Consider the following 23,781-nt stretch of genomic DNA (forward strand, 5'->3'; position numbering starts at 1 on the left):
CCATCCAATGACAAAGGAGGAGATTGTTAATCTAGTTGTCATTGATGTCAATATATTAAAGAAGACAGGGACATGTTGGCAATCAATGAAGAAACCAAACGATGAAGAAGCCCAACACTCAAAAGACACTTTGCCCTGCCTCCATTTCTGTACTATTGAATGATCAGTCACATGAAATAATATTTTTCTCTATCTTAAAAGGAATTTCACTATGAGACCTGGATCATCTGAAAGGGCATAATTTTACCTTTCTAATGAGCTATTATGTGTCCCGAAATTCCAAATAACAAGAGAGAAATTGATTTTTAAAGATTAAATTAATTCTCTGCCTATTGAGCTGACCTGTATTAAGACTAGTCATATCGACTTGACCTAGAAGATGTGACTGTTCATTGTGACGACGCATAACATGTATAAATAAGAGGTTAGAGCTCTGTTTCAAGGACAACAATTCGGTGAAGAACATCCACAAGAAGACATAAAGGGAGAAGTGTTCACAACTCGTGAACCAAGGAGGCCGAGGAGTAAAAGATTGCTGTTTGGGCATACTTCTATGATTGGGTTATCATTCTGACCTCGGACCTGAAGATTGCTGTTTGGGCATACTTCTATGATTGGGTTATCATTCTGACCTCGGACCTGTAAAAACTATCATCCACGGACTACAGACTTGTTAAAGAAGCTTGGAATTACTGTGGAGATCTGCAAGGCAGCTGGAGTTACAATTTTTGAAGCTCGGATTGGTGGAGCTTTCAAAAACTGTGATTGGGTACCTTTTGTAAGCTCAGAAACTCGGACTATATAGCACAGCCACCTGTGGATAAGGCACAGACTAGTGATCTAGGGAAGGCTCTGTCTAACAGTCACCTATTACAGCTCGGTTTATTAAACATTGAACATACGTCTCAAATTTGTGGCAAGAGGACTATATCCTCGACCTGTTGACAGACCCTGAATTGGCATGGACCTGTGTTAAAGAAGCCGAACCTGTGATAAAATTCTCGGAACTACAGTCCTGTGGGAGATCAGACTTCGGAACAGTCACTTGGAGGCTCGGTTGAAGGCTTAGAACAGTGGAACAGTCAGACTAGTAACTGCCACCTGTGGCGCCACGAACATACATCTGCGGAGGATTGGTAATACATAGAATCTGTGTAAGGCTCGGTGGTAATACATCTATGGAAGGATTGAAGGCTCAGTCTTCTTTATTTTTCCAGACTGTGGCTCTGGAGCATTGATTGACATATCTCTCAGATCAGGACATGATGACAAGTGTACAATGAAGTAAAGATGGTGAAAATTCCAGTCAAGCTGAAAGGTGAAGACAGTGAAGCATTTCAAGTAAGTTATATTTACATTCTCTATTAAAAACAACAGGATTGGTGTCCTTGGAGTTGGTGCTCCTAAATTCAAGGTAGGTGCCTTGGATGAGATAGGGTCGAAGCCCTAGAGGTCGGAGCCTCATCAAAAACCAAGTTGGTGCTTGGGAATAATTATCATACATTGTATTTATTCTTTTATACTCAATAAAATTATACTTATACGTTTCTCTGATTAAATTGTGAAGAATCTAACTGGTAATAATAACAATTGAAAGAAAATACTGACTCACCCCACTCTCAGTATTTCCAACAAATATAAATAAATAAAAGGGCAGTATTGAAATCTTGAAACAATAATTTTTAACATCTCTTGGGTTAAGAAAGAGCACAAGGCAAATCCAGCAAGAGATGTTTTTGAATGCTGATGATTCTTGGATTTGTGCTAAAGGCCCTCTACAGCAAACCTTAGAAGACCGGATAACCATGAGATAGCTGCTTTTCTTGACTGTAATATGGCTTTGGTTCTTGCTCTGTGAAATCAAATGTGTAACATGGCTCCAATTCTTGCATTATGAAATCAAATGTGTGTAGCCTGTTTGCCATTTGGACTGCCATTGCACAGTTTTGTAGCATAAACTATCAACTGCCAGATAATTCACTAGATGATTCTTCTAAAATGTCAACCACTTCTTATAATATATACAAGTTTTGGGGGAAATCAGGCCATCATCTGTGCACTCTCGCAAGACCTGGCATGCCAGTTGAAACAAATGTTAGAATAGGTACTAAAACTACAGATCCAGTAAATTGGTAAGCTTGTTATGCCTATTCAATTTCTAATATTATTGTGCCTCCGTTAGATTCAATAGATAGATGACAGAATTAAAATCATTGATCTGGTATGCTGGCAAGCTTGTTTGAATTTCACTTTCTAATGTTCTATTGCCCGGTTTAATTTACAAAAAAAGAGCGTACAGGGCAAACTCCACAAGGAATGTTCGTAAATGCTGACGATTCCTGAATTCGAGCTTGGGAACCTCTATAGCAAAGCTTGTTCTGCAAAATAAGATCAGAAAAATTAGCATCTCACTATAAACAAATATTATTCTGAATACATAAACAACAATATAATACGTGGATTTGATAAATAGAACATAATAAATACATATATTTCCATGCACGAACATTAGATTTCTAACCAAGAAAAACTAGCTTACTATGGGAATAGCAGCGAAGTCTCCGGTTCCGGTGCTTATCACTTCTTCCACATCACCATCCAGTACAAGCATATCCAGTATCTGTTATAAAGTTGAACACCATGATTATACTCGTAGGCATCAGAAAATACTACAAGAGATGCGTCTTCAGTATGATCTACTAAATGGAATCCCACAATTCAGATAAATCTCCAGTTTTCATAGAATTCGTAAACAGCAATAATGTTAATGGATACAGAAAATTAGCAAAGCACAGACAAACAAATGTACTATTTCTGACAACAATATTTAATAAACCATAAGATGAAGCCTATACTAGATAGCATTAGAGCCAAGATAGTTCTTCCTGCCTGAAATATCGATTACCTAGTGTAATAACTCAAAACATTTAAAGGAGATGGCTGAAGAACAAAATGACAACATTAGCATAAATGTAAAAAGATGAGAAAAAAAATGGGAACCAATATTTATTATAAAAGAAACAGGGAACTGTGATTATAAAACAAAGACAAATGAGTAGAATTTGTCAAATAAAAGAAGATAAAATAGTTTTATTAATGTTCACGAGCGACCAAAATAGGTCGAGTATAGAGTACATATAATGAGTCAATGTGGGATTGCCATAACAATGTTGAAAATAGTTGTTATTGATGTCAAAGGCAGTCCTGATGAAGGGAAAATTACATAATCAGCTAGCATTTTTCAAGACCTTTCCGGTGATAGGTGGCACACCTCATAACTCTCCATGGTTGAAGAGAAATATATTTTTAAATTATATACATGGATCAACTAAAGTTGGCCTCAAGTTGGCCCTATCATTAAGGCCTAACTGGCTCCAATTTTTGTGGTGACATGCTATGTCACAGGGTTTGGCGAACCTGAATTTTTTTTTTGAAATTCGTTCAGGTTCGCCGAACCTGAAATTCGAACCTCAAGTCGAACTTGAACGAACTCGAACCTAAACGAACCTCAACGAACCTGAAGGCGAATTTTAACGAATTTTTTAAGGTTCAATTTTTTTAATGATGCACTGAGAACTTCATTATGACAGCCATGATAGCTGTTTTATCCTACCTTCATCACTGCACGCTAGACCATCATGTTGACTGTGATCATGCGAGAGTGTATTCCATGACTGCAGGATCATTGTGATCTTTCTTACACTGAGACAGTGAGATCATGTAAAGATAGTGAGGGATCCAAAGATCTTTCCATTACATATATATACGTTGACTGTTAAGAAATAGATCCACCGAGATGAGATACTATTCCTCACTATACTGAGGTCCTTACTGTCTCATTTATTCCGAGACTGTAATGGTTACTGTGGCTCTTTGTTATGCAGGGATTGTATCCTCCGAGAATGATCATTTCTGCGGCTTTGTTATTGTGCCACAATTGTAGTATATATATATATATATATATATATATATATATATATATATATGTGATTGAGACAACGTCTAACATCAATCTTATTAGGCCGAGAGAGAGGTTCTATCACTGCTGTTCTTTGTCTAGAGTCTAGACTTCTACAGGAGTATCACCGAGGCCTTGATGCCAAGACTGCTATGCGAGATCCATTGACACTGTGCCTTTGTCCTAGATCTTTGCTACTCCATTCAGCTGAGATCCTCACAGGTATGTCGAGATCACTAGTTGTGCAATTGTGATATGTCTAGGTAGATTTGTATGCTAAAACAGATATGCCGAGAATGTCTAATCCTTCAATCTTTGCAACGTCCATTATACAAGGTTATTCCTGCTCCATTAGACCGAGGTCATATATATATATATATATATATATATATATTGAAAAATATGTATAGTCAAACCTAATGCCAAACCTCATTCAAACCTGATCGGAAAATTCGAATTCGAATCGAACTTAATCGTTGTCAAACTCGAACCATGTGACATAGGTGACTTGTTGGCCCCTAGACACCCACAACTTAGAATAAATAGGCCACTCATGTGGTTCATTTGGGGCAAGTAACACAGGTTCTATGCAATGAATAAGGTCTGGGATGACTAGAGGATCCTTCTAAGGAAACCCTAGTTCCTCCAGCAGAACTCGCATGTGTGAGTTGTAGAGAATGTCGATCTCAGAAATTTCGTCACATATTGGTACACTACACCAAGCAAGGAGATGTCCAGGAACTCCATTTCTGCCTGGATGTATTTGTGCACAGAGCCACGGTACTTGAGCACTAGATGTTGTTCAGAGTCCTTGACACCCAACTTCATGCATTGGGTAAGAATGATATTTGTGAAGTCCAACACTTCTTAGACTCTTTCCTATTGCAATGTGCTCCATTTTTTGTACTTGTCTTCATAGCTCCCAACAAGGTAATATTGTTCGTTGACGACATCTCGAAAAGAAGCCCAAGAGGGTGCAGTTGAAAATGTGAAGATTCTTCCTTGTCCCTTTGCTCACAATAGGTTTCCCACTAGTCCTTGACATGGGAGATGACCTTGAGCAGTGCAAAAGTAATCTTTTTTCTACCAGAAAAATTATGGACCGAAAAAATATCCTTCTAGTAGATTTAATCATCTATCGAGAGCATCTACAATTATCTAGTCTTCAAATATAGGAATGTCAAAGTTAACTTGTACCTTAAAAGGTGTGGCCCATCTAGGATGAAGATGCTTCACCCAATGGTATCCGCCGAAGGATCTGGGATAAATTATCCATCATATCGTTCCTTTATCGCTCGAGGGCTTCTTCGAGCAAAAATTTGAAATGATCTCCTGTTCCCTCGTCTTTCTTTTATGCCGCCATGGGAGGTCATTGAAGTCAACGAGGCCGGTCTTCCAAGGGCTCAACCAGTTGAAGTCTCAACTCCTTATACCCCGACCTTAATGGGGACATGCACAAAAAAACAGAGTAAGCGCAAATCGCTTTGATACCACTGATCTAGATTTATGAAGGAACGAAATGCAATGCATATTTAAACACAGAGATATAACGAAATGGAACTTCAGTTAATAAATAGCAAATGCTGAATATTGTTTACATGTAGAATGAAAACAAACTAACTTGGGCAATGGTAGCTTAACTACAAGAAGAGATGTGATGGCTATATGCCTTCTAAACTTCATTTCAATGAGGCTTTTAGGCCTTTTTATCATGAAGAAACAATGAGAAACCCTAAACATCCAAAAACCTAACCCTAGGAGATGAAGCACCAAAAGGTATGGACTTCGATTGGGTTAGTTGTAACATCAACTTTCTAGGGTCGTAACTTTGGCATAAGATCTCCATTTGGCGTGCACGATAGCCCGTTAGAAAGGACTATCCAAGGACAACAACTTTCGACTGCAAACATGGATTGAATCCGTTTCCCCAAAGAATGTCCTTTAGGGCCTCAAAATGGCTTCGAAAGTTCAAGAGCCGAAAAATACCAAAAATAGACAACTACTGAAATAAGAAATTGTATTGGAAAATAGGAAACTGAAAGGAAATAGTGTTGGGGGTCCAAGTGGAAGAGGTGGGTGGCCACCAATAACCACTTGGATCACACACTTCAAAAAGTTATGTATCCAACCAAGATCCCTCATCTCGAACTGGGAGGTCAACTCCCCCTGACACTAAAGTAGGGCTTAAACGCTCCCTCTATCATGGAGGAAAATCCTCTTGCCACTGTTACTCTCTGACACGTGAGTCCTTTTGACAACTGAAGCAAATGTCTCCACATAGTCCCCAACTTCTTTCTAGGAGAATCCTCATGAATCTTGCTTTGTACTTCTCTTTGTTGCATACTTCATCTTGTAGATCTATTTGGAAGTCACCATTGACTTCTGCTTGTTAATTTTTAAGGCTTGATTGTCCTTTGTTGTAAATAATTGCATTTTCAAACTTTTCCATCATTTACACATTACATTCACCCCATAACATAATATCATCATTAGCAATTATGTAGAGAGAACAATAAACATCAACAATGCAGCAAAACAGTAAAGAACAACAGAAGAAAAGCATACACAATAGGGACACTAAGATTTAGGTCAAAGACCAGGACAAAACCCCACAAGGGGGAAAACTCAACCTGATTATTCTTCTATTAGATATTCATCAATTGTTTAGCTGAGATACAAAGTACAATAAGAAAGATACATCAATCATATCAGACCTCCTAGGGCCAACCCAAGGCAGTTCACAATTACGTTTGTGAACTAAATGATCTGATCTCTAGAGAGTTGCAAGAAGTAACATCCATGACAGGAATAAGTGTCATCACTATTAGAGGTCATCATTGTCAGGGAAGATCATCACTATCACGAATCAATAATGTCAACTGTCATCAAATGAGTGCAAGGTCACTGCCAAACTGCAATCAAGATTTCTGCCATATCACTGTAATGTCACTGTTATGTATTACCATACAACAAAGTGATTGTCATATGATATTGTCATCATCAATGTTAACTTAATAACTCATGCCATAGCCATACTACATACTGCCTTATATTATGAGGACACAACTAAGTCATGTCGACAATGTTATATCGATCAATGTTTTACTCTACATAGTCCACAGTCTCTCTATACATAACATAGGTCACAGTCTTATGTATCATAAGAGTAGGGTCACTGTTACATGTATCATAGCAAGATCATTGTCGCATGTCACATGTCTCTAATGAACATATACATCATTTTTAATGAGGTCATGTTGTCGCTGCGACAAACACCCTCCAAAATTTGCCTACACTCAAATTTTGGAGCCTATTGTGGATCTTGCGATCAGTCGTTCTGTTGTCACTTCTTAGTCAGTGATGCTTTTGGGCTCCCTTCTTGGATTGGAAGTGTCGAAGTCACTTGCTCACACATGCTCAGTCTGCAACAAGTGCATGAGCGCATTATTTTACGCAAGCTTGAACGAGCATAGCACGATCCATCAAGATTGTGCATGTGCGATGTCTAATCCATGTCGACAGTCAGTGCGCACTGACATCGACAGTTTCTCACTTCTAGCTGTGTTTGTATTTCTATTTCAGTGAGTTTTGCAGACTATCGCTTCCGTGCACCTTTGTTTTCGCAAGTGTCGTTTTCATGTTTTTAGTTGTCACTTCCGCTTGCTTTCACTTTAATTAGTGTCGTTTTCATGTTATCTTTGCTCTGGCTTGTGATACTTTCATTGTCGTTCACATATCGCAAATGTTGTTCACACTGTAGCAAATGTCGTATTTTTGCATGTTAAGTGTCGCACGATGTACATAACCTTGTTTTGGTGGTTTCAAGAAGTTATCTTTGTGCAAATGAGTTGATATTACCATGTAGACATCTGTCGCACTCATTTCCAAAGTTTTAAGCATTGTCACACAAGTGTCGTCATCGTCGTCGCAAAGTGTATCTTTAGTGTCGCACTTGTTGTAAGTTATCGCAAAGGTTGTCGCACTAAGGGAAGTATGTGCTCATGTGTTCCGGATCATCTATGTTCTATCGTCAAATATCTAATGTGTGATCACAGTCAAGTGTTATCACTGTTCACATCAGTTTCACTGTGTCCCACACTTAGCCAAATTTCTTAAAATTCCCAGCAACTCAACCTCATCCGACCTTCCTGAACTGTGCATTCGCAGTGCCAGCCCTCACGTTGCAACCTTGCCTCTTGACACTGCGCAATGTGCATGTTATGAAACCAGCTCAAGAAAAGATAGAAAAGATAGATCAACGCCTTAGAATTCAGCCTCTTCGAGGGGGCAACCTCCTTTACATTACATAAATGAACAATTCTTGGATGATACAAATGAAAAGACCTCCTTTATATATATAGGAGTCTAAGGGGTCATAACATAATCAGAGCCGACATAACAATAATAATATAAGGGCACAATCATAACCATAGTGGGCTTCTATGGGGCACAATAGTAACAATATGGGCACTACATGAGTACATCAATATAATAAGTGGGTTATACTAATAACAATAAGGGGTTACACTAGTAGTATAGGGGCCTAACAGTGCAGTTCCTGCCTCCTAGGACTGTGCACTGTGTGGTTTCAGCTCAAGCTTGAGTCTTGGCCTCCAAAATTGCGCAATTCAACCCTCTAGCCTGGCCCCAACTACACATTGCGCAATCTATAAGCTCAAGATCAAACCCTGAGCTCTTGAACTGCACAATCACGAGGCATGCTCTGCCTCCCAGAACAACGCAGTTGGTTGAAGTAGTGCAAAATCTCTTAGCTTGCCTCCCAAAATTGTGCAATTTCCCCCCTGCCTAGTCAGTACTGCGCATTGCGTAGTCTCAAGGCTCAAGCCTCAGCCCTGAGCTCTTGAAATGCACAATTGCGCAATCACCTGGGCTCCTTTGTCCTCCAGAACTACACAATAGGTTGATATAGTGCCCATCCCCTCAACTTGTCACAATGAGCTCCCAGATTGTGCAATTTTTTTCCTCAGTTTAGTCTGAACTATGCATTGCGCGGTCTCAAGCCTCAAGCTTAACCCCTGACCATCTAAGTTGAGCAACTGCGCAGTTACTGAACCTCTTTCGCAACTTGTCACTTGGTTTTGGCTTAGTCAGTGGATCAATATGCACCATCTTAGACTAGGGGTTTATCAACCTGATGTCATCTTGTCATGAATGGATTGCAGAAGCAGGTACTCTATCATGTTATGGCAAGATGATGAAGAAGGAGATGGAAAAAGAGGACATGCTAGAAGACACATATGGAGTTGAAGAGATAAGATGAGCATCAAGCGAGAAGGTGAAGGAACACCAGACTATAACAGAAGATGAAAGATCAAGATCACATGGAAAACACATGTTCAAGTCATAAGGAGGAGGAAGAAAGAGAACATGCACCATATTTTCGAGAAGACACAAAGAAAGAAACAACAAAGAATAGCTTAACATTGCAATGTTATCAATGTCATGTCATGTCATGTCGTGTCATGAGTCATCATGTGCCACATGATTTTGTGGAATATATAATTCAATATTGGAGAAATGTATTGTAAAGTGGAAGTCCAAAGGACATGTACAAAATATGAAGAGTCATGTAAAGTTGAAAAGTCATGAGAAGACAAACAATCATGGTTATATATACACCCTCATTGTATGAGCAAAGGACTCTTCACCTCGGCTCCTCCCACAAGGCATTATAGAGACAAGCTAGTTCTTTTGAGGAGCAAGGAGTGACTCCAACGCTCCACTATTGGAGTTAGTGGTGTTCATTGTATACATGTGTCTTGGAACTTTTACTTAATAACAGGAGCATCACGGCCAACACGTTCTTCATGCATGGATTATGAATATTTGTAAGACTATTATGTGGATGTTTGTAATTCACCTTTGCTTTCATCTGTGCTAAAGTAGTTGAACTATTTCGGTTATTTAAGTACTTATCATATTGAAAATGTGATGTAATGGTTGTTATTATTGTCCCATCCTTGTCGACTATTCCACAAGATACTTGACAGATTATTCATGTTGATTGGTTGTAATGACCGTTGCATCTTTTGTGGACTATTCTGCTAGATGTTAGACAGATCCTTCTTGGTTGTGTCTCTACTAGGGTGGTACTATTACGTCTCTCTTAGAGGCTCACTTCTTTCTCTCCCTTCGTAGTAGAAGAACCTTGACACACTTACAACCGAACACTCACCAGGCACACTTGCTTTTCGAAGGCACATCTGCATTCCTCTTACTTGCTGACAGTTAGAGCCAAGGCAAATATTCAAGAATATATGGCAGCTAGACCAATATCCCAGATGGGGCTCCTATTCCAAACGATGTAAGGTCTGATTGGGACATCACATCGGAGAGACCCCCTTGGTTGACGAATTTCCAGCACACGTCAATAGGTCACTACCATCATTCTCCATTATCATAGGTGTGAAAATTTTCTACAGTAATTGATTTATTTCTCCTACTTATTTACAATAAGTTATTCACCAATGCTTCATTAAATATCAAAATAAATTCAGCTGCAGACTTCACAAATTAAGAACTCAAACTTAAAAGGCAAGAGAAACATTAGCATATGAACAATCACATTAACACACTTGTTTTTGGACAATCATCATTGGAAAAGCCCAATGCGGGAAAACCAGTGCAGCAGATCTGAGGGTTTCTATTATAATTTATTGGTAGTAAATGTTTGAATACAATCTGGATACCCTAGAGAAAATGGCAATCCACTCAGAAAATATAACTGAGAATTCTCTAACACTGATTTTGTAGATTTTATCCTATCCCCAGCTCCTGGATGACCCACTGCGCAGTCTCTGCGTGAGCCTATGCAACCTTTTCGTGACTTCTGCATGCAAACTCCATTTGATTGCATCAACCTAGGCTGCTTCTGCTGGTGAGAAATCAAGATTTCTCTTGCCAACCACTCACAGTTTGTTGATCTAGATTGTCATTAATGGCAATATGAAGCCGAGGAGCTATCAAAGCAGAGAAGAGAAACAAGTGTAAGAGCAGAAGATTGAGGAGGAGCCACATCGGAGGAGCCATATTGGGAGTATCGCGTGTAATGTATGCCCAAGAAGAACCGAGGAAGAATTCATCAAAAGAAGCAAAGAGGAACATATTAGAGCAGAAAAAGGAATCCAGAGGAGTAGAGCTATCGAAAGCCAAAGGAAAAACTATCGGAAGTATCGCATATGCCAAGAGTAAGAACCATAACGGAGGAGTTAATAGTTAATCTCGTGGTTAAACAATTAAGAGCTTTATTTAAGTGATTGATTAATGCACGTGGCTATATTCCAAAAAATGGGTTTGTAATAGTGGCAGTGGTTTTCGGGTGGGTGCAAAATGGTAAGTGGTATTTAGAGGAGAGTGCCCGATTGCATTCAATGGTTGACACGTAGCAACTAGAGGAGAGAGAAAAACTGCTCATTTTGGGTGGGTAACTCTCGTGCAAGTAGTCCACCCAAAATGCATGTAGGTTGTTGGATCTAGCACGAGTTGATCGACGGCGAAGGATCAATGGACGGTTTTGGGTTGATCGGGTTAAGTCGGGATCGTTAGATCTGGAGAGAAGAGATCTACGGCGCAGCAAGCTTCTGATGGATTGTGTTGATCGGGCCGAGTGTTGATCGTCGAATCTAATACAGAAGAAATTGACGGTGCGGAACGAGGACTCCCATTATATCGCGTCCGTCGTATCGAGAGTTATGTATTGCAATGTTTAAGGCCTTGTCACGTTAAAACTTCGATTGCGATAATACAGTGGACCCGCTGCTCCATTGTAATACGGCCTATTGTAATATCGCGTCCACCACGTTGGAAGATATGTATTGCAAATTATAAAGGAATGACACACTATACACTGTGATTGCGATATTTCTGTGGACCCGATGGATTCATTAAAAACAGTTTATAATCATATCGCATCTAGTAGGAGAATCGGCTATTGGCCATCGGTTATATTATGGGCATGACTTATAAAGACCTCCAGAATGTTGCGATTGCGATTGTGGGTTTAATGGAATAACTCTGATTGTTCATGAATGTTGCGATTGCCATAAAGAATAAGTCTATTGTTTGAATAATAATAAAGATGGCCTCTCTTCCTAAGTAGTGTGTCCTATGAGTATTGATGAATTCGAAGAGACAAAGGAAGCCGAATAGTGAGCGCAGAGGAAGTTGAAAGATCAAGTGAGCGTTGAGGAAGCCAAAGATCAAGCGAGCAAGGAGGAAGCCAAAGGTCAGGCGTATCAGGCATATAAAACAGAGAACAAGGAAAGTTTAATGTTGCTAGCGCACTGTAAGAAAAAAAAGGAAGCCAAAGTTTTGGCAGAAGTGGAAGGAACAGGAGGACAAAAGTAAGTCATAGGTCGAGCAGGGTTGGGAGCAGAGAATTACAACCAAACAGATCCAAACAGTTTACAGCAGAGGGTTGGAGCCCTTGAGGTTGGTGCCTCAGAACTGAAAGGATTGGTGTCTTGGGAGTTGGTGCTCCTAAATTCAAGGTTGGTGCCTTGACAAGACAAAGTTGGTGCTCTGGAGGTTGGAGCCTCACAAAGTGTCCAAGTTGGTGCTTGGCAACTGATTGAAACCATATATATCTATATATATATATATATATATATATATTGCACTTGATTTATTGCAAAGATCATATTAATAAAAGCATCTATTCTTGTTATCTGTTTCTTTGTTCCAAATATAAATGTCTTTAACTGATAAAAATAAATAAATAAACAAATAAATAAATAAATAAATAAAAATAATAATAAAAATAAAAATAAAAATAAAAATTGAAAAGAAATGATTCACCCCCCCTCTCAGTGTTTCCAACACAGTGATTTTCGGCACTGATCTCTGCTTCCTCCAACAATTCTGCGTCAACCTCCTTCAATTTTTGCTTTGTCCCTCTGTGTCAATCTCTTCGAGTTGCTACGTTGTCCCTTCTTGGCCCAGCGTTGGCTCTATTATCCTTCCTTGTCTTCTTTGACATACATTCACTGGAACTAGAAATCACTTCCTTCCACTACTGCCTCTGATCCTCACTGCTTGATCACTAATTTGAATTGCTTAGCAAACCCTGCAATAGGAAAATCGAACTGACTGATCAACTCTCTGTGTGTTTCTAACTGAACCCCAAGCCTCCTTATACTTTTCTCGTTGAGTTTTCAACAGTTGAGATTAAGTCTCTAATCAACGGCAAAGATTAAAACATGACTTGATCGCCTTCTAGATCATTCTCACCCATATTTTGATTAATACCCATTAATATTTTAATTTTCCTAAGTTTAGACTTAGGAACCCCATTAAAAATATTAATTATTTTAATAAAATACAATCCGGGTGAAATTTCACCAAACGTTTTTGGGTTCTTTAGAATTCATGTGCCTTAGCCTCTCCACCAATTTTCAAGGCTAGAGCACTTCCGATGCTACCAAAAACTAACACTCCCTCTTAGCGAGGAAAGTGCTCTAGTAACAATGTCCAACTGCATGTTGCTCTGTCTCTGAAGCACCTCCTTTCCGCACTGTTCCTGCCACCAAAAGTGTGTTGTTGCGTGTTAGGCCCCTATACTACTAGTGTAACCCCTTATTGTTATTAGTACAACCCCCTTATTATATTGTTGTACCCATGTAGTCTCCATATTGTTACTATTGTGCCCCATAGAAGCCCACTATTGTTATTATTATGCCCTTACATTATTATTGTTATGTCAGCTCTGATTATATTATGACTCCTTAGACTCCTATATATAGAAATGAGGTCTTGTCATTTGTATCATCCAAGAATTGTTCATTTATGTAATGTAAAGAAGGTTGCCCCCTCGAAGAGGCTAAATTCTAAGGCGTTGATCTATCTTTTCTATCTTTTTGTGCACTGGTTTCATAACATTTGGTATCAGAGCTTTGGATTCTAGGGTTTCGCTGCTCCAAATAGGTCATTGTGGCATTTTTGCTATACGAAATTGCACTGAACCTCGAGTCAGAATTTCAGAGCTTTTCGTGCTATATCTGCGGAGATATGATCTGAGGAAGTTGGTCTTTTTGCAGACTCCTGAATTACATTCCAAACAGGTGACCTCAGGAAAATCGTCATAACTTTCTCTCTGAGCATCGGATTGAAGTTTCGTAAGAAGGTACAGAAAGAGGACGGACTGTAGTTTCTTGTATATATTTTTCAGAGCCAAAGGTTGAAACAGAGACACGTGGCATGTCGTACAAGTTCGCTCTGCTGAATTAGTCTATAATCAAGTCAGTGTGGGAAATTTGGCATAACTCTTCCTTGGAGAATCCAATTTGGATCATACTGGTGGCATTGGAAAGAGGACACAGAGGGCTACTGCAGGTCGCAAATTCAAAACTAGAAGATCCGAAATTACAGAGTTACAGTCGTTTCAAGATCGAGCTCCTAAAATCAAGAAAAAGCGAGATGAGGAAGTTTGATGGCAAGGATCTGGTAAATTGGATACTACAGATAGAGAAATATTTTGATCTACATGGTGTACCACTGTTACGAAAGGTATGTATTGCATCTTTATATTTAGAACCGGATCAATTTTTATGGTATAAAGGGCTTTGTTCTCGTAAACCGCTTGTTACGTGGTCAATTTTCACGGAGGAAATGATAGCACGTTATGAAGATACAAAGAGAAACACCTTGTTTAGCCAATTGATAAATCTCAAACAAAAGTGTTCATGGAAGAACACATTGAGGAATTTCAAAAATTGAATATAAGGGTAAATGATATTCCAGAGAAGCAAATGATTGATGTCTTCATAGGTACTTTAAAGGATAACATTCAACATGAGCTTAATCTTTGGGAACCTGATTCATTGGAGAAGGCATTCAAGTGGGCAAGAAAAATTGAAAGCGAAATTATGGAAACAAGGAATCCAACCACTCACAACTATAATTATGGAAGTTTTTCTTCTCCTAGCCTTCTACAACCTACAAGGGTGACACCACAACAATTGGAAGAAAAAAGAGAAAAAGGGCTTTGTTACAATTGTGATAGCAAATGCACTAAAGGTCATAAGTGTGCTGAAAAGAAATTATTTTACATAGATTATGAAGAGAAGGAAGAAAAGGATCAGGAAACATCAAAAGAAGAGTATATACACCATGAACTAACCCCAGAGAAAGAAGAAATGAATCCAACCACATCTTGTAAAGCATTGTCAAGAATTACCACTCCTCAAACTCTCAAGATAGAAGAACATATCAAGAAGAAAAAAGTTCAAGAAGTGAAAGATCACATCGAGAAAGAAGAGATGAATCTAACCATATTTTGTACTGCATTAGCCGAAATTACCACTCCTCAAATTATCAAAATAGAAGGACATATCAAGAAGAAAAATGTTCAAGAAGTGAAATATCACATCGAGCATCAAGAAATGAATCCGACCATATCTTGCAAAGCATTGGAAGAAATTACCACTCCTCAAACCCTAAAGCTAGAAGGATATATCAAGAAGAAAAAAGTTCAAGCAGTGAAAGATCACATCGAGCATCAACAACAAGTTCTCCAATTTTTAAAGGATAATGCCACTTTGGTGTAGAATCGAATGAAACAATTGGTAGATCAACATCGCAGTGAAAAATGTTTTGGTGTAGGTGATTGGGTATGTTTACGGCTACATCTCAAGCAAGCTATTTATGAGAAGGAAATGTTGGCAATACTACATGCACTTAGGAAATGGCGACCTTACCCAATGGGAAGACACTTCAAGGTAAAAATGGATCATGATAGTCTTAAATACTTCTTAGAACAAATATTATCTATAGAAGAACAAAAAAAATGGGTCACAAATATATTAAGTTATGAGTTTGACATCATCTATAGAAAAGGGAAGCAAAATTTTGTTGCAGATGCACTCTCAAGAAAGGATGAGGATGTGGAAGCATTGTTTTGTGCTATTTCTATTATCCAACCAGATTGGATAAACGAAGTAAGGGATGAATGGAAGAAGGACGAAGAAGTGTGGTCACTCATTCAAAAGTTGCAGAAGATCCCAATTCAAACAATATTTCCAGAACTTGAAAAGGAAGGAAAAATCATATTGGAACCTGGAGCAGTCACAGAAACAAGAACCCAACAACTACGAAATCGATCAATTTCAGATTATCTCATCAAGTGGAAGAACTTACCCACTGAAGATTCCACATGGGAGGACAAGAATATTCTACAGAAGCATCAAGAACTACTCAAGCATTGAGGACAAGACTTTTTGAAGGAGAGGGGCATGTTGGGCCCCTATACTACTAGTGTAACCCCTTATTGTTATTAGTACAACCCCCTTATTATACTGTTCTACCCATGTAGTCCCCATATTGTTACTATTGTGCCCCGTAGAAGCCCACTATTGTTATTTATGCCTTTACATTATTATTGTTATCTCGGCTCTGATTATATTATGACTCCTTAGACTCCTATATATAAAAAGGAGGTCTTGTCATTTGTATCATCCAAGAATTGTTCATGTAATGTAAAGGAGGTTGCCCCCTCGAAGAGGCTGAATTCTAAGGCATTGATCTATCTTTTCTAACATTGCAGCTACTGTACTGTTGTCCATGACACTGCCACTGCCACTACCACTGCTGCATCTGTACTACAACTCCCTCTCAAATGTTGCACCATGCTATTGAAATGGATTTTCCAACATACCCATTTGTTCCCAAAATTGAACAAACTTTATTCTTCCTAGAGCCTTAGTGAGTATATCTGCTACCTGATTTCCTATAGGAGTGTACTTCAACTGTACCGCCCCACGATGAACACAGTCTCTGATAAAGTGACACTAAATTTCGATGTGTTTGGAGCAATCATGAAACACTGGATTTTCAAAGAGCTTGATACAACTATGATTATCACAAAAGATCTTTGTCGCTTCCATCCTTTTCCTGAATAGATTTAAAAGCAGTTTCCTGAGCCATATAGCTTCACATGTTGCTTTGCTAGCTGCCATATACTCAGCTTCAAGAGAGCTCAGTGCTACAGACTTCTGCTTCTTACTGCACCAGGAGGTCATCCGAAGTCCAATACTGAAGCAATACCTAGTGGTGCTTTTCCTGTCTATGGAACTTCCTACCCAATCTGCATTAGTGAATCCGCTCAATTCGATATCATCGTCCTTTGAGTATCTTAATCCAAAATTGATTATTCCCCACACATACCTAAGAATGTGCTTTGTTGCTGCCCAGTGCGCCCTTTTTGGTTCCACCATGAATTGACTAAGGGTGTTGACAACATAACATATGTCTGGCTTGGTGTTGACCAAATACATAAGTGACCCAATGGGCTGTCTGTATAAGGTGGGATCCACTTGTCTCCAAAAGCATCTATTTTCTTCCAATTGTTAATCATAGGTGTAGCCATAGGTATCTTGCATTTTGAATCTTTTCAGAATTTCTTATGCATATCTACCTTGGCCAAGGAAGATCTCACCATCCTGCTACCAAACTTCCAATCCCAAAAAATAGTGCATCAGCCCCAAATCCTTCATATCAAACTCTGTTTCTAGGTTCTTCTTGCAATCTCTATGAGTCTGGATGATCCTGTCAAAAATAGATCATCCACATACAACACAATAATTAACGGCTCACCTTCTACCAACAGATAATAAAGATTGGGATCGAAATCACTCTTGATGAATCCCATCTGTTGTAGGTAGCTGTCAATTCAACCATACCAAGCTATGGGTGCCTGTTTCAGCCCATACAAGGCTTTCTTCAACCTACACACATGAGTTCTCTTTTCATTTGTTTCGAAACCTTCTGGTTGTTCGATATATACCTCTTCTTCTATCACCCCATTCAAGAATGTTGTCTTGACATCCATTTGGTGAATCTCTCATCCCATTTGTGCTGCAAGGGATATAATGGATTTGATAGAGGTATATCGAGCTACTGGGCAAAGGTTTTCTCATAGTCTATTCCTTCTTTTCGAGCATATCCTTTTGCGACGAACATAGCCTTGTACTTGTCTACGCTGCCGTCTGCAACATACTTGATCTTGTAGATCCATCTCGAACCCACAACTGATCTGTTCTCTAGCCTTGGTACAATTTCCCAGACATCATTTGTCATGATGGAACTATCCTCTTCTACTATGGCATCCACCCATACTTGGTGTTGTACGACATCTCGAAAACTAGAAGGTTCTTCGACCAAAGCTACCAATGATTTGTACCTGTCAGGTTGTCTACGCTGCCTCTTCTCGACTCTAGGAGCTCCAACGAATTCCTCTGCGTCCCTCAGAGTCTATCGTACTTCTCGGCTAGTTCTTCCACTGGTGGTGGGAGGTTCCATCTGTTCCTCTTCCTGTTGTTGTACCTACTGTGACACTCATGGCTCCTCTTCTCTTGAGGAGATGCTAGTACTGGTTACCATGCTTGAACCAGATACCTGTCGTCCTACTAGATCTGATCCCTATTGTTGGACCAAAGGAGCATCCTTAGCCTGTTCTTCAAACGACATCTCTTGAGATTTCCTGAAAGCTCTATCTTCCACGAACTTTGCATCCCACCTTACTACAATTTTCCTACGCCTTTTAAGTCTCGTTGTAACCCACGAGATACCCAACTTCATCAGTCTGCTCTAGCTTGCTCCACTTCTCTTCTAGAATATGGCAATAAGCCACACTTCCGAATATCCTGAGGTGACTTACTTCTGGCTTCTTTCTCATGAAAACACCCTCTGGTGTCTTCTTTCCTAAAGCCCAGTGAGGAGTCCTGTTTTGAATGTATACAATCTTGTTGCATGCTTTTGCCCATAAAAACTTGGGTAGATTCAGATCATATAGCATTGCCTTTGTTGCTCCAACAATAGTTCTCTTCTTCCTTTCTGCGACTCCATTCTGCTCTGGATTATAACATGTTGTCCATTCTCTTTGGATCCCTTCTCTTACGCAAAAATCTATGGAGTCTTTATCCGTGTATTCACCGCCATTGTCTGAGCGCAATATCTTGATCTTCCTTCCTGTCAAGTTTTCCACTAGAGCCTTAAACTCCTTAAACCGATCAAAGGCCCCATCCTTGGTTCTCAAAAAATAAATCCAAGTATTCGTGGAATGGTCATCTATGAAGGTGACAAAATACTTGGGGCACCATTGATGGCTCTTGTAGACATTGGACCACAGATGGCTGAGTGTATTAAGCCCAATACACTCTTAGCTCTATTGTTGCTTCTGGAATAAGTTGCTTTGGCTAACTTGCCTAGCACGCAGCCTTTGCATGTATCATCATGCTTGGTAGTAAGCACCGGAACCCCCGTAACAGTTTCCTTGAGCATCTGTAATGCCCCATGATGTAAGTGTCCCATCCTTCTATGCCACAACTCATTTAATTATTTTTCTCTACTGAAATTATTGCTTATCAGTGCCATAGGAGACTTGAGTTGTAACTTGTATAATCTGTTGCTTTGAGTTCCAATCTAGGCCCTCTTTTTCCACTTAGGATGCTTGACATATACTCTATTACCAATGAAGTACACATCATATCCCTTATCTTCTAATTGAGATACAAAATCAAATTCATTCGCACACCTGGCACATGCAGTATGTTCGTGGCCCGAAGACTATCTCCTGCTGCTATCTGGAATGTAATGGTTCCCCTTCTTACTGGGGTGCATTTCGTCTTGTTACCCATTGTGATTTGAAAGCTCATCTGTTCCTCCTGATAGCTCGAGAAATATTCTCGTTCTCCAGTCATATGCGTTGAAGCCCCGCTATCAATGCACCAATCTTTGACTGATGCAGAACTCGATAAGCAAGCAAATTCCTCTTCCAATCCGGAAGCTATTTCGGAAATATTCTGATCCCTACTGTTCTCCATGCTCTTTTTCTTTGCTTCCATCTTACCTGGACCTTACTCTGATACCATGTGAAAGTTTGTTGCAGTAATTGATTTATTTCTCCTACTTATTTACAATCAGTTATTCACCAATGTTTGGCAGTGATCAATAAGAAGCTTCAATAAGAGAAACTTACTGAAGGGTTTTCCTATCAAGAGAAGAGAAGTTTTGGCCCTAGCAAAGAGCCAACATCTTGTGTTCTTGTTCTTATGTTTTGGTAGCAGTTTGTTCCCCGGCACTTTGTTCTTCTTTCAACTATTGATAATTCTTGTTATACTTGCTCTAGAAGACATGCCTTTGATGAGACCCTTCCCTTATGATGATCCCTTCCTTCTCTTCACCAACCAACGAGCTTGTATGTTTGTAATGAGAGGGTTGTTATAACAGCAGGGACAACCTCCTTCTCCTCGCACATGTGACTGTAATAGGCTTTAGAACAGTCCCATTACCTTTGCTCTTCTTCCTTACTTCTTCACTTGAGTGGGAGACCCTTTAGGCCTATGTTCTTAGCCCAAGTGATGAGATATGCTGACGGTAAGTTGTTGTTGTTCTAGTCGCAGGAAGACTCTTCCTTTTTCGCATGTGTGACTGTGTTTTACCCTAGAAACAGTCCTTAACCCTTCGACGATGACTTCTCCTTCTTGGCTACCCTTGGAGACTCTTCTTTCGTCCTTCAACAACCCTTTTATTTGACCTTCTTCCTTCACTGATTTTAGAGAGAATGCTCGACGTTATAATGGAGTGGACAAACTCTATATATAGAGGATTGTCCCTCCTTTAAGGCCGACTTGAAGGCCGACCAAGAGACTGCAAACCGACTTGACATTTATAATTTAGATTGCTTCTTTGGTGGTGTTACATGCTTGGAGGAGACTTGACTTTGCTTGGAGGGTTATTCTTTGACTCTTATAGATCTAAGAATCATATTAGATACCCGAAACCATGATGAGAAACATCCTCCTTTCTTTGTAACATTGGTTGTTAATAATTTTCTTCTCCACGATTGTATGTTCGATTCTAGTGCTATTCTACTAATATCATGTCCCTTAAGGTCATGAATCAATTGGGTATAGTACTCACTCAACCATATAGAAATGTATGTGGCATAGATTCTAGGGTGATAAATGTTTGTGGCATAATTAAAGATATGAAGGTGCACATACGAAAACATCATGATGTACCTATAGTAAAGGTCATAGTTATCATAGACATTCTTGATTCTTGGGGAATGCTTCTATATAGAATATGGTCTACTGCTGTGGTTGGCACTATCCAAAGGGGTTTGTTCTATGCCAAGATCCCTATAGGAAAGAATACCTTTGTTAACATATATAAAGAGTTTGCTATGTGCGTCAAGTAGGAAAAAAAAATGCAACCCTTAGGAAAATGAAAAGTGCATAGATGAAGAATTTGGAAACTCATACATTATCCTCACCTCCATCACACCTACAAATGATATATATGGAATTTGGACTACGTACTTTTATGGAGCTTGTTCCAAAAGAGGGTTTGTGTCGAAATTGTCTTAGCATCACCTACTAAACTTTGTAAAATTTTCCCCTATAGAATCGAATTTGAATGTACCAATAACATTGTTGAATGTGAAGCCTTTGGTCTAGGATTAGACCTTGCCCTTAATAGAAAAATCAAATGCCTAAAGGTTGTTGGTGATTCCAATCTTCCTAGATCAAAGGCATTTTTAACACCAAGAATGAGAAATTAACTATATGAACTTTGTTTGAGACACCATAGAACTCTTTGATGCTTTTTCTATAGATGTTGTTCCTAGAAATAGAAACATGTGAGCTAATTCATTAGTAGTTGTTGCCACTACCTGACAATCTACAAAATTTTTTAACTATGGCCAATGCACCATGGAAGTAATTTTCAGACCGACTATGCCAAATAACCTTGAATACTGGCGAGTCTTTAGTGACAATGCTCAAATTTTTCACTTTAAGCATATAGTGCTGAAGAGATTTGGAAAGGTCAAATAAAATTTCAAGATTTAAAATTTGAGGAGCTTCTTGAAAGTTCTCTTCCTAACAAAGTGGTGCCATTGGAAACGATTTTCGATAAACATATGATATGTGCAAAAAGGTAAAAGTACATGATCCATTAGAGGAAATAATTGAGATCAATATTGTTTCAAAATCTAGCCATCAAATGATCAAGGTAGGTAAAAACACTACTCCTAAAGAAAGAAAGATGGGACCTAGAACAACTCTTCTATGAATACAAAGATGTTTTTGCTTGATCTTATCAAGACTTGAAAGCTTATAGTGGGGACATAATTGAACACACTGTTCATTTGAAAGTTGTTGACAAACCTATAAGACAAAAATTAAGACACATTAATTATAAGCTAGCCTCTCTTGTACAAAAGGTATTACAAGAAGTGTTCGATGCTAATATCATTGCTTCCATTAGACATTCTTCATGGCTCAATAACCTGTAGTAACTTAAAAGAAGATAGGTGATATTAGATTATGTGTTGATTTCCAAGACATAAATGAAGCTTACCTCAAAGATTATTAATGTCTTCCAAACATGGAAAACCTTTTGTAAAGAGTCACAGGGATTTGAATGTTGTTTATGTTAGACCTCTTACTAGCAAGCAATTGAGGTCACCTAGACATCAACGACAAGTAACTTCTTCCCAGTAGCAGCGCAGCAGAAGGTCCAGATCTTCCCACCACATTCCCTTGGGGGACCATTCTATTTTTATTTTTCTTCATTTAACCTCAAGTGTTAGGAGAGATAGATCCAAATCAAGTGGACCATGAACTAGCCCTTGGCTCTTTTTTGTGGTTTCCCACATTTGTTGTTGAGGCTTTTCCATGTTTTAGCATATAGACATTATGTATCCACTTTATTTCGCGTCCTTTAAATAGGATACCTTTTGGTACTCCAAGTTGTATCGACACCATTGTACTCAACAGTCCCGTTGACCTAATTTTTGTGGTCATCTGTTGGGTAGTAATATAATAATCATATTTTATCTAGATACAATTAGGTCTCAGTCAAAGAAGAAGATCAACTAAAGACTACATTTACGACCCCTTGGAAGCATATAAATACTTAAGGATGCCTTTCAACCTTTTAAATGTTGGCTCAACTTTTCAAAGAGCCATGGACTTTTCCTTTAGAGATTAGATTGGGAAAATAATTGAAATATGCCAAGATGAAGATCTCCCTCTTTATAAGGGAGATCTTTAGCCACAAATCTTAGCTCCTACATGCCTACCCTAGGGTGACCAGGTCGATCACCTCCAAAGTGCACTAGACAAGTGACCTTGGATTTCTCCTTAGCCTCTCCCTCTGCGAGACCAAATGATATTAACAACACTGATTTAGAGGTGTTAAACCATACATCATGATACATGTTCTCAAATCATTAGACCAAGAAACTCTAGATGGATCCGGCGTAAAGCACCTCTCGCTTGTTAGACTACCTCCCAGTTCTAAAGGAGTAGCCAGAGATCCATTCGAAGTTTCCTTCTTTCAACCTCGAGTGCAAGGAGTATCCTTCACTCATACTTCCCCCCACGATCATACAGCTAGACACATCAATGGTGGCAGAGGAGTTCGACATGGAGCCTAGTCCCCCCCCCTTCCTCCAATAATCAGACTAAAGAGATCTTGACATCATCAATGTAACGCCCCCAAATTTTGGATTATTTGCCGAGGTGATTAGGAGGGTTTTTCAAAGCTTGTGTCAGCCTGGTCATAGAACCAAGATTACTCCATTGGTGGGCCCAGAGGGTTTTAGAGGATTTTTATGGGTCCAACTGGGATTGCTTACCATATTTCATCATCGGGATCAATTCCGCACAGTTTTCTCTTAGTTTCGTTGCGTTCCAACGATTTTCGTAAAATGGCGTTAATAATAGGCATATTTTAATTATTTATGTTTAAGGTGTTGTTTCAGGTTGATTACTTGGAGAAACACCTTAGTGTAATCTCTC

At 39.1% G+C, this 23,781-nt stretch overlaps 1 protein-coding gene across 4 annotated transcripts in view; it reads right to left on the bottom strand.

The window, feature by feature from the left end:
* Positions 1-1,625: 1,625 nt before the first annotated feature.
* Positions 1,626-23,781, bottom strand: part of LOC149244803 (uncharacterized) — a 202,111-nt gene continuing 179,955 nt past the window's right edge. For all 4 annotated transcript variants that reach the window (XM_089375015.1, XM_089375017.1, XM_089375016.1 and 1 more), the window contains 3 exons: positions 2,540-2,620; positions 2,298-2,378; positions 1,626-2,071 (listed from right to left, as the gene is read on the bottom strand). In XM_089375015.1, coding sequence (XP_089231141.1) covers positions 1,994-2,071; positions 2,298-2,378; positions 2,540-2,620 — 240 coding nt within the window. In that variant the 3' untranslated portion in view covers positions 1,626-1,993. The remainder of the gene's footprint in view (positions 2,072-2,297; positions 2,379-2,539; positions 2,621-23,781) is intronic.

This window comes from Pinus tabuliformis, chromosome 8 (assembly GCF_031772625.1).
Source record: "Pinus tabuliformis cultivar Carrire ecotype Pingquan chromosome 8, CPIR1, whole genome shotgun sequence".
Classification (NCBI taxonomy): domain Eukaryota; kingdom Viridiplantae; phylum Streptophyta; class Pinopsida; order Pinales; family Pinaceae; genus Pinus; species Pinus tabuliformis.